At 46.1% G+C, this 12218-nt stretch overlaps 1 protein-coding gene across 1 annotated transcript in view; it reads left to right on the forward strand.

The window, feature by feature from the left end:
• The window catches only part of PCLO (piccolo presynaptic cytomatrix protein), a 271526-nt gene that overhangs the window by 175869 nt on the left and 83439 nt on the right, over positions 1-12218 (forward strand). Inside the window, 1 exon segment of the mRNA XM_015422970.1 lies at positions 2688-2769. Coding sequence (XP_015278456.1) covers positions 2688-2769 — 82 coding nt within the window.

The following is a 12218-nucleotide window of genomic DNA, read 5'->3' on the forward strand; positions in this document are numbered from 1 at the left end:
CCTTGACTCTGCTTGAGTATAGGCGGGTGGCTTTACGTATTACAAATATCCTCTTACATTCTAAATCCAGTGACTGGAGCTGTGAACAGGCAAGACAGATCTTTCTACAAACTTGAAAAGGGGCCCAGGTCTGCAGAAAAATGTCAAATCTAAAAACAAAATACTTTGAGTGGTTTAAAAAACCTAAAAATGATAAAAGGAATGTCTGAAGCTTTAAGCAATGGATTCTCTCAGTGGCTGTTGCTAGGCAACTATAGTATTCAAAGCTGGGTTTCTGTGACAAAAAGGCAAGGGGAGAGGGCAGGGTCTTTTCCAGGCCTATTATGGCCTTTGAGAAAGGACTCATTGGGGCCAGGCTTGACTAGGCTTACCAGCTCCAGGATGGGAAATGCCTAGAGATTTTGTGGTGGAGTGTGAGGAGGACAGGGTTTGAGAAGGGGAGAGGTCTCAGCCAAATATAATACCATCAAGTCCACCCTCCAAAGCAGCCATTTTCTCCAGGTGGACAGATCTTTGTCATCTGAAATTCACTTGTAATTCTGGGAGATCTCCAGTCCCCATATGGATGTTGGCAACCTGAGGCCTGGCTGCAACCTCTGAGTAACTTGATGCCATCTGACCTTCATGACCAAACTAGGTCTGGCTGCTTGCTACTGCTCAACAGCAGCCGCTCTATGAAAGCCATTGTGGTGTAGCCATTTCAGCTTCAGAGTAGGGTCTGGGAGACCCAGGTTCGAATCTTTGGAAGCTCACTGGGTGATTTTGGACCAGTCACATACTTTCAGTGTAACTTACCTCACAGGGTTGTTGTGTAGATAAAAAGGAGAATAAGAGAATACTGTAAGCTGCTTTGGTCCCCACTGTGGAAAAAAGTGGAGTATAAATGAAGTAAATAAATAATAAATATAACTGAAAATGGGGGACAAAAGATAGGTTGGTGAATGGCTGAGAAGGAGAGTATAAGGCAGGTAAAGGGGAGAAGATATGGGGTTTCCATGGGGAGGGAAAGTTGAAATTGTGCAGTGAGGGGGATACAGGGGAAAGTGATACCCCCCACAAGTCCTTGAGGGTTCCCTATCATGCAGGTGGGCCTGGGAAAGAGGAATAGTGTGGAGAGGGGAATACAAGCCATTGAGGATTCCCTGCCATACAAGTGGGCCTCGCCCAGTGGCTGACACTCACAAGTGGGTCATGGTTTTCCTAGGTAGAGGCTGCTGGGTGGGGCAGTCTAAGACAGAGGGACACATAAATATAGGTTGGCTGTAGGGTAAGAAAGAGATATGGTTGTCAACTCCAGTTTAAGAAATTCCTAGAGATTTGGGGTGGTGGAGCCTGGGGAGGGTGGGGTTTGAAGAGGGGAGATACCTCAAAGGAGTATAATACCATAGACTCCACCCTCCAAAGCAGCCATTTCCTCCATGGGAAGCTAGGGTTACCAACCTCCAGGAGCTGGAGATCACCCAGAATTACAACTGTTCTCCAACTGACAGATATCAGTTGCTCTGGATAAAATGGCTGCTTTGGATGGTGGACTCTATGGCATTATACCCTGCAGAGGTATCTGCCCTCCCCAGACCTTGTCCTCCCAAGCCTCCACCCAAAATCTTCAGGAATTTCCCAACTTGAAGCTAGCAACACTAAGGGGAACTGATCTATGTAGCTTTGAAACCTGTTGTGATTCCTGGAGATAGACCCCACCTGAAGGTTCAAATGCAAAAGAAAAAGCAAGCTGTATGCAAGCGCTATACAGAATCAATGCTCAAAAAACATGGGGAAAAAGTTTTACAGTGCTGATATCAAACCATGTATAAATGACAATGATACAAAGAAGAAGGAAGGGAGGTCCAAAAAAGGGCAGGTTGACAAAGTTTTCCGGAATACAAGTTCGTTTTGACTGGCTTCATCTGAACAGGACCTCGTGGAACAATAAGATGTCTTCTAAGTTTCATTCATCATAGAGTATGATAGTGAAGATCATATCACTTCATAAAACTCTTATTATATGCTTTAGTGCGATATTCTACAGTTGCAGTGAAATATTCCAAAGTCTCTTTGGGGTAATAGTCTGAGGCACCTATGTTCCTAAGGACTGTTTTATGAATATCACTGCAGGCTGTAAAATGGTTTTTATGCCCTTAGCTTGTTTTATTATTGATTATTCTTATGTTGTTGTTTTTATTATTTTAACATTTGTTTTTACTCAATGAGCTGTGTCAAGTAGGTTTCTGGAGAGATGGCATATATGTTTTCAGAACAGAAATAAATACACGCATACAAAATTCCGTGCACATATTCTGAAAACATGCAAATACGTACAGCATCACATATTACATTGTGTGTACTTCCCCCCCCCCACATAAACATGCACACTCCTGCCCCCTGCTGTGTGTTAACTGTATGCCATTATTACCTGAGCACAATCCTTGAGTGTCCTTAGACCCACTCACATAACCAGGTTGTGTTGGATATTACTAGTGCTGAAGCAGCTATAGCACAAGAGTACTCACATTGCTGTGGGTCATGTTAAAAGCAGTCTTCACCATGATTTGAAACTGATGTTACTGGGGTGACAGTGGTGAGAGAGAGCTTCCAAACATAACATGCCTCACAACTATTGTTTTACTCGTAAATCGTGATTAAAAACAAAGTTTTATCTTTAATCAGCATTCATGTTTTATATCCCCTAGATAAATGGGAAGCCAATCCAATACATCTTTCCCCACGCAAGACTGAAACTTCTGAGGGACCCAAAGGATCACTCAGTTTCAGGTACAGCAAACAGCAGCAGCATCTGGTATTATTAGATGATTTCTTATGTGGTGTGCCAAGACTGTCTGAGAGGGCAGTCAGCATTGTTGTAAGGGTGATGCTATTTAATTAGGTCAGAAAATATTGACTTGTTTCTCTTTGCATCCTGCTTTGTCCATGGTGCAATGGCTTTTCAGTGCTCACTGAAAGATGTTGGTCATGCATGTATGGAGCTTCCTAGTACCAGAGGAATGTGCTCCATAGCCAAGGACTGCCTCTGCTACAGAAAAGGGCACATCAGGAGCAAGGCTTAGACTCAAAGCCATTGATATTTATTAGACGCCCCAACACTTGGTTAAGAACAGGGCTACACGGAGAAGACCGTTGAAGAAATGTGCTTTTACCTCTCCTTGCATGAACAGACGGCAGCAAGCAGGGAATCAGCCTGTCAGCCATTTTTTCAAAAGTGTGTCCTTTGAGCATGCCCACAAGCACTCATGAGCCTGCTGGGATATGGAGTTCATGGGGCTGTTGGCCATTTTCTTTTTAAAGTTATGTCCACAGAGCTAACGCACAAGCAGTGAAGAGACTGCTGGGATATGGAGTTCACTGCTGTCCTCCCTCTAATCTTTCCAATTTACCCCTTCCACAAACAATATTCAAAAGCTGCAGAACAGGAGTGTCTTTCTTTGAGAGTTTTTCAAAAGCAAACAAGGTTTTGAGCAGCACCCCTGGAGGGAGAGATGCGTATATACAGTCATGCGATACTCGTTAACTGGGGGGGGGGGATGGCGGCTAGAAAACAAGAGATCGGTGAGACAGCTTGGGTGCACAACTGAGTGACTAGACAACAGAAAATCCATTATGGAAGCAGCTCAGACCAACAGGACCGGACTTTCTCAGGTATCAAAGAAACAAGGGGCAAGGGGAGGGGGGAATGGAACTCAGAGGACTGGGGCATGACAGACAGATGTTGCTGTCTGATCGTGCACTTTAAATCCATAAGGGAACAGCAAGGGCAACAGATCAAATTGCCCGTGTGAATGTGACCCAAGACTCAAGGGGCAATTAGGTTCCTTGGGAACCAGCTGTCCTCGTCTGTGTGATGAAGCAAGAGGCATCATATGCAAATAACTGAAAGTAGGTCCTTATCAGAAGCACCAAAACTACATTTCCTAGGATTGCTGGTGGCCCCCACACATGTCAGTGGGCAGGAGAAGAATTAAATGGCTCCCTGCAAATAGCCCCCACCCCAGCCCCCATTAGCATTTCCCATGTGCGCATGCTCTGGCCAGGTAAGATCAGTGCCTTTAAGTATTCCTAACTTTGTCTCTGGATTGTGACCGGAGGAATGGTTTCTGTTAGGACTGAGGGGCTGTCAGAAACTTCCATGTAGTGAATCAATGGGCCCTTTGAAGGAGACAGAGGTGATACCATGCCAGTTTTCTGGGCAGCAATTCCAGGTATACAAAAGCAGCAGGAGAGTAGGTGGAGGCATTGAGTATTAAAGTCTCTGTTGTGTGACAGAGCTAAAAGCAGATAAAGACATTTGTCTCGGTTGTGTAGACTGATAAAAATGCTACGCCAGGTGTTGTGTCTTAATGTTGAGAGCCAGTGTGGTGTAATGGGTAGAGTGTCAGACTAGGATCTGGAGACCCAGATTCAAATCCTCACTCTCCCATGGAAGTTCACTGGATGACTCCACATTTTGCAGGTAATTGAGCAGCGGTGGCAGAACAGCTCAGGAATTTCCTGAGTGACACTTTAGCACTGGACACATTCCAGACCAGTTTCTGCCCCAGCCATGAGACAGAAATGGCCTTGGTCACCCTCACAGATGATCTCTGCAAACAGTTGGATCAAGGCGGGTCAGTGTTGCTGTTATTGCTTGATCTTACAACAGCCTATGACACGGTTGATCGCGATCTTCTGATCAACTGCCTCACTGACATAGGAGTTCGTGGGGTAGTCTTGAAGTGGCTTACTTCATTTCTCCAAGGTTGGGGAAAGAAGGGGGTGCTGGGAGAGAGGGTGTCAAGTAGGCACCCACTAGTATGTGGGGTTCCTCAGGGGGCAATCCTCTATCCGGTGTTGTTTGTCAGGGATGCTCTAGGATGATCCTGCATTGAGCGGGGGGTTGGACTAGATGGCCTGTATGGCCCCTTCCAACTCTATGATTCTATGACTATATCTACATGCACTCCCCGGCCCATTGGTGCAGAGTTTCAGGCTGGGGTGTCACCAGTATATTGATGACACCCAGCTATATCTGTTGATGGGCAGCCGGCCAGATGCTGCCCCTGCAAATTTGACTTAGGGGCTGGAGGCCATGATGGGATGGTTGAAACAGAGCCAGCTGAGACTGAATTCTGCTAAAACAGAGGTTTTGTGGTTGGGTATGGGGGACTCAGGTTTGGGATGCTGACTCTCGGCTCTTGACGGGATGCACATAACACCAGCACCAACTTTCAAGATCCTGGGTGTGATTCTGGTTGCTTCCCTATCATTGGAGGCCCATATCACAAATGGTCCCAGACTGGCATTTTTTTCAGCTACGCCAAGTCAGGCAACTGGCTCCCTACCTGTCTCACCCTGACCTGGCCACAATAATCCATGCAACAGTCACTTCCAGATTAGACTACTGGGACTTGCTGTACATAGGGCTACACTTGAGAGTGACCCAGAAGCTCCAGCTGGTTTAGAATGCAATGGCACGGGTCCTTACCGGGACCCCACAAATGGCACACATTCAACCTGTGCTGCGTTGAGTTGCACTGACTCCAGGTGGAGTACTGGATCAGGTTCAAGGTTTTGGTGTTAACCTTTAAAGCCCTAAACAGTTTGGGACCCACATACTTTCAGGACTGCCTCTTCTGGTTTTTGGCGTCTCAACAGCAGATGCATTCCTGGAGAGCTCCCAGGGATGCGATCTGCACGCCAGTGGTTGGGAGGGGGTGTGATCGTGCACACACACCCTGGGGCCCTTGCGTTGGGCCCCCAGCTATGGGGCACTAAAGGGTTGCCTCTCCTCTGGCACGCTGCCAGAGAATTGAGGCACCCTTCTGCCTCGATGGTCCTGCCGCTGTGCATCCACTATGGATCTCGAGCTACTGACCAGGACAAGTGTGTGGAGGCTGAGCGAGCAACACGTACCTTTGGCGAGGTCTTCGAGCTGACATGAACTGTGAGTCTGTGAAAGCGAAAACACCAGGATAAAGGCAGAAAGCCTCCCCCCTGCAATAAAAAGTGAGTGGGGGAGGTAACTTCCCAAACACAAAGAAAAGACAGAGCCATCTCCAAAGGGGGGAGGCAGCCATAAAAGCAAAACGGAGCTGTTTTAAGAACTTCACAAGAGATTTATAAGCATTAGTGTGAACTTTAGAGACTTTTGGCAAACTACTGTTAAAGATAAACATCCCCAAAGATGGCGGGCAAAAAACCTGAGAAGGATAAGCAAGCGAAACCTAAGCTTTCTTCAGGAAGTTGAGTCCAGCTGAGCTGGTCAGCCAACCAGAAACTTCCATAGACATTTCAAAGATGTTAGCAGACTCTTTGCGGCCTCTGCTGGAACGAATGACAAACATAAACCAGCAATTGACAACTTTAAATCAGAACTTTGCAGCCCAGCAGCTCCAGCTAAGCGAAATTAGTAAAAAGACTGAGCAGACAGCCGAGACGGTGAAGGAGGTGGATGCCAAGACTAAAAAGGTTAAAAAACGTGTGCAGCGGTTGGAGAAGAAGAGAACATCTGATGAATCACAGCTCTTGCAACTACAAATGGAAAAAGCAAACTTTGTCCTGAGATTTCAGGGGCACCCTGAAACTAAGGGGGAGAATCTGAAACAAATTCTGAGTGATGCTTTGACCCCGATTGCAGATTTAAAAGCAGATTATATTCAAAACGAGATGTATGTGGTCTATAGATCATATTCAGAATATATAAAGAAGAAAAATCTGCCAGGGGAAATAGTTGTCAGATTCTCAAAAAGGCATGTGAAGGATCAAATCCTGAAAGCAACATCAGGAACGTCCCTAAAAATTGAGGGCAAGGAAATAAGGGTTTTGAAAGATATTCTATTTGAAATTAGGAAGAAGAGAAAGAAATTTAAAGACTTGGCAAGGTTTTTGCAAACAAACAACATCCCCTCCAGATGGTTGGTACCCGAGGTCATCCTTTTTAAGATAAACGACAAGAAAGAAAGAATTGACACTGCTATTAAAGCTCAGGAGTTTCTGAAGCAGCAACTTGATTCTACAGGAGAGGACGACAAAGAAGGCGACGACAGTGACAAAGGAAGCGACAAGGACTCTGATGCTACAACTTCTGAAGAAGATTCCGATTCACAATGTGGGCAGCCGCCCCCAAATGAGACTATCAATTGAGGAATAGAAGGGGGGGAAATGAGGTGCTGAATGACTCTGAAGTTAGCCTTGTGGATTATTATTAGTGGTTCTTTTGTGGTATTTCTTGAACAGTTATTTTTACTGGTTTTGATAACATAAGCATACATATATTGATCACACTCAATGTAACTAATAATCTCTAATAATTTAGCAAATTTTTATATGCTTTGTAATGGCCACCACCTCTTGAATTTTTAGAGGTTTTTCTTTCCTTTCACCTGTAGTTTGTAGATACCCTCCCTTATTTCTTTGTAGTTTATAGAAAATGCAATAAAAAATATCCCTTCGGGGGTTGGGGGGGCAAAAAAGGACTGCCTCTCCTGGTATTACCCCCCCCTTCAGGTTTTGTCAGTATCGTGGTGGTTCTGATGATCGCGCTTTTGGTGCATTCCTTTCATACTCACGTTTTCTCTCCCCCCCCCCGTCCCCAGTCAGTGCTCCATCTATTCACATTTACATTGAGGATTGGTTTTCCACTTTTAGGCCCCGGTCACACGGGCAGGAAACTGCGGGGGGGAAGCGTGGCTATTTGCCCCGGGGCAAACTAACACGCAGTAAAGCGATCAAACCTCCTGTGGAGGTACCGTGGAGCTTCCGTGGTTTCGGAGAGGCGTCGATCACAACACACGCCTGCGTGCAACGAAGAAGCGCGCGGCGCGGCGAACTGGTTTTCTTTTTTGTGTACACTACGAATGCGCATGCTCGGTTGGGTTGCCAAACCCCCTGGTTTGCCAGGGGTCCCCCATTTTGGGGGGGGTTCTACCCGCTGCCGGCCAGATGGCCGGCGGGGGAAGCCCTGCCCCCAACACCCACAGCCACCCATCTCTCTTCCTTTAAGTGTGTGGAACCTGTGTTTCCTCCCAAGCCCGATCTCCGCAAGCTTGCAGGGAAATGCCAGCTTCATGCTCTTAAAAGGGAAACGCGGCTGCTCTTAAAGGGGAAACACCAGCTCCTGCATTTAAAAGGGAAACACCGGCTCCTTTAAGTGCAGGGAACTGCCGTTTCTGGAGATCCAGCACACGGGCGGGTGGGGGGGGCGGATGTCCCCAACATGACGTCATCACATCGGGGATGCCCCGCCCCCTCCAGGAACGCCTTCAAAGTCCCCCGCTGGGGTGAAAGATGGACTTGGCAACCCTATCCTCCTCTGGGGAGGGAGGGGGAGGGAGATAGAGAGTGGGGAAAATATGGTGTCTCATGGGACTTTTCAGAAGACCAGCAACATTTTATTCCCGGTATAAGCACACTTTTTCTTCAGAGAGAAGAAAGTTTTTCCACATAGGATAGTAAATATAACAGCAATATAATCCAATCACCTACCCTCCCCCACCCTCTTCCTCAGCATAACCCATCAACAAGAGAAGAAAGTGATCCTCAAAAAACAGGATCATGAAACCACAGCGAAAATCGGGCGAAGCCGCAGGTCAAAACACGGCCACGTGGCTTCAAGTGGAAAATTTACCAATAGAAGCAGGACAAAGGGAGGTGCGACCGTGGCACAGCTCTTGTGTGAAATTGGTCCTTGTCTTTACCTGAGGACAATGACCTTACTATTGAAGGGGCACGCAGATTCTAGGTCAGATCTGGAATATAGCAGCCCACCCCAGGGCTATTATTTTCTGCTTGCAGAACTTTGCCATTAAAAGATCTTCTGAGCTAAAGAAATTGGTCAGTTGATGCTATGTTACCCCTACCAGTGTAGATTTAAGAAGCTGAATCACTGCCTTCACTTTCCGGGGGGAAATTAGCTAAATGGCAGGTCTCAGCGAGAGGTGGGGTATTAGCAAGGATCTTTCAACCTGTGTTTACAGAGCTTTTCCTTTTAAGAGAATTCTCAATAACCAGACAGTTGCTTAACCAAAGGGGTTGTTTTTATTAAACAGAAGAAAATCCCAATGAAGTGTACACATACAGAAATAAAACACATGTTAAATCATATACACAAGTAATGGAAGTACAGAGGTGAGCAGGAATAATAGGAGGGGACATATACTTTACCTACTCAGGAGATTAGGAGTCCATGGACTGAAAAGATGGAAAATAACTGAAACAAATGTGGGGGTGACCTGCCAGTAGGAGCCCAGGGCAGACACACAGAGACTGGGGCTTTGTTGAGCTAGTTATACTCAAAGACATGTCCAAAAGGCTTGCTAATATGTGGGGTCCCTCAGAACAAAGAACTGATGATATAAATCAGGGATGAAACAATGTAGTTTGGGGACTTTTTATAGAGTTCCCAAGAGTAGACAAAAGGGACTGGAGATTCTCTTCTAGATGCAAAGTACAATTTAGGTTGGGTTCCTGATTACTTCTCCGGTAGTTGAAGGACTAATGGATTGCTAATTTAAACTAATGAAAATGGACACAATACTGCCACCTGGGTTTAGGGTGTAGGAAAGTAGTAGGAGTCAGGGTTTTCTATTATGAAGGAGATGTGAGGAGGAAAGATGAGATCCAATTGATAGGTTTAGCAACTGAGATTGAAAGAAGTAACTCTGGGGCATTGTCCAGAGTATGCAGATGTTGGCGGGGGGAGTCACAGCTGTGAGAGCAAAGTCAGATGTGCTTTCCAGGGTCACTTCCTAGGCATGATTATGGGGCCTGCCAGTCCTGGTGTCTATCTTTGTGCCCTCTTATGTCAAATTGCCTGGTATATGGACTCCTGGGGTAGCCCTATGGGGTCCATTGCTGGTTGAAATGACCCCTCCTGAGGGACAGGGGGTCGGAATACTTACAACTACTTTTACAAACTTTAGCAGCTGTGAAGGTCTGCAGAAATGAGATTGTCGGCACCAGAACTGAGTTAATGGGTTTCCTGCACTGTGCAAGACTTCTCACCAGCCTTGTGGCTTCTATAATGTAGAAAACTTCCACGGCAACCAGTCTGCAGGAGATCCCTCAAGGAATTCCTATGACTGATGCATGGTTTGCCAGTGATTACATTACCATATTTCTTTTCTCTGTTTGCACAGGGACTAAATTAGGTACATTTCCTCAATATAGATACTCCATTGCACTCCAATTTTTATTTTATCTTGTAACACTTCCCTGTTTATTCCTTCTATTTTTATTTATTTATTTATTTTTATTTATTTATTAATTCGATTTGCTATCCCGCCCTAACCCCTAAGGGTCTCTAGGTGGCTTACAGAGAGTGCTAATCACATTTACAGAATCTAACCTAGGGCCACAGACATACAGGGGTGGTGATTACCCTACCAGGCACCCTTTTTGCGGCAGATCTTCGGTTGTTGTCTTGTTCTTGCGGGTGGTAGTCGGCAGCGTCCTTTCTGGTGCTGGTCTTTGGAGTTCCCTTCTTCCAGCTGTAGCGGTTCCATTTCTGGGCCAGGGCCACTCGCACTTCTGCGGATGCTCCGCTGTGGCCTCTGTCCCGATAATGCTTTGGCCTGCTGCGTTGCTCCGCCTCCGTGCCAGTTGGTATGGCCTTCTTGGCTCGCTCGCTCCTTGCCTTGCCAGCCACCATTTTTCTCCGCCGCCGCCGTCACCACTGCTTCGCTTCGCCGCTCGCCACTCACTGCTGCAACACAGGGACGGGTGCCCCCCCGCTCTAGTAGCAGGTACCCATTAGTCTAATTGCCCTTTGACGGGCTTTTGAACCGCTGGGTGGGCGGGAGCTGGGACATAGGGCCGGGCGCTCACCCCGGCCGCGGTGGGGCTCGAACAGCCGAAGCTGTTTGGCCAGATGTACGTGCAGGCATCATTTACCGCCTGCGCCACCGCTCTATCTGGCTCCCTTCTACGACAGTGTGGAAGCTGTTACAATTAGTCGAGTTGTATGCTGTTGATCTGCTAACTTTTCTTTTAGTGTTTTCTTCCTCTATTCCATGATATTGGTTTGTGTGTGGTGATGGGCACTGTAGCCTCAGCAATGACTGGGTGCATTCGCTCTAACTCTTATGACGATCTTCATTTCTTTCTCTTTAGTGCTCTATTTTTTCCTTTCTGTTTCCTGACACTTCCCCCCCCCCTTCCTCCCTCTTCTCTCTCTCACCTCTCCCCAAGATTCAGAGGCATCAGACAGAGCTTGGAATTTTCCTAAATGGGGCTGGAGGGGTATATTTCCACTTATTGGTGTTTACAGATCCATTTGCTAGAGAGCTCCTATTTCTGAGTTATACCTAACAATCATATAACACAGTGTCAAAGGTACTGGAAGCCCAAATACTATGTAACCTTAAAAGACAACATTCTTACATTGTCATGTTCCAAGAGACTCATATACCCCGGGGGAAACAATAGCAGCTCACTGTGGGATGGGTGAGACAGGCTTTCTGTTCTTGTGGATTGCTGGTTACCTTTCTCTGATGACTTTGATCTAGCTTGGCAGCAAAATTAGGACCAGGGCCCTGAGTCCAATGTCTTCCTTATCTTGCACTTGTGGGCAACCTTTCAGTTCTCTCCCCAAAGGACAGTGACACAGACAGTAAAACAAGAAGCTTATTGCCCTGCCTTGCTGGAGGCGATGCTTGTATTTTCAAGGGTATGTTTATTGTTTGAATGTGACTTATTCTGACCCCAACTAATAACTTATAACAAGTAGGGGACCTGTGCCAAACAACAGCACCTCCCTGACTTCCTTTTCTTGGGCTTGGGTGTACTCCACTACAGGCCAAATGTAGACTTCCTTGGTGGCCATTCCCTTAATTTGGCATAGTCTTCCTGAATAGGTGAGGCAGGCTTCTATTTTGCCTGCCTTCAGGAGAGGCTGTAGAACACAACTGAGTAGGGGGTCATCCGGTTGGGACTGTACTGGGATCAGTAGTAGGTTTATTGCTCTGATTTTCCAGGGTAAGGGCATTTGCTGGCTCTATAATTTTTTGTGTTGAAGATTTGTCAGTTTGTCATTGGTTATTCTGTTATTTTTATTATTGTTGTAATGCTTTGATATATAGTGGACTATTGTTACCTGCCTTGGGTTCAGCAAAAGCTTAGAAATAATTATAATAGTTCTGTAAAATTAAGCATAGTTCTTATTATTTTAGTGTACTATTTAAATAGTTGGTACCTGTATTTTATGTGCTGATTTTACTAGAAAATTACTTATA

The sequence above is a fragment of the Gekko japonicus genome, unplaced genomic scaffold, assembly GCF_001447785.1.
Source record: "Gekko japonicus isolate JY-2015 unplaced genomic scaffold, Gekko_japonicus_V1.1 scaffold145, whole genome shotgun sequence".
NCBI lineage: Eukaryota > Metazoa > Chordata > Lepidosauria > Squamata > Gekkonidae > Gekko > Gekko japonicus.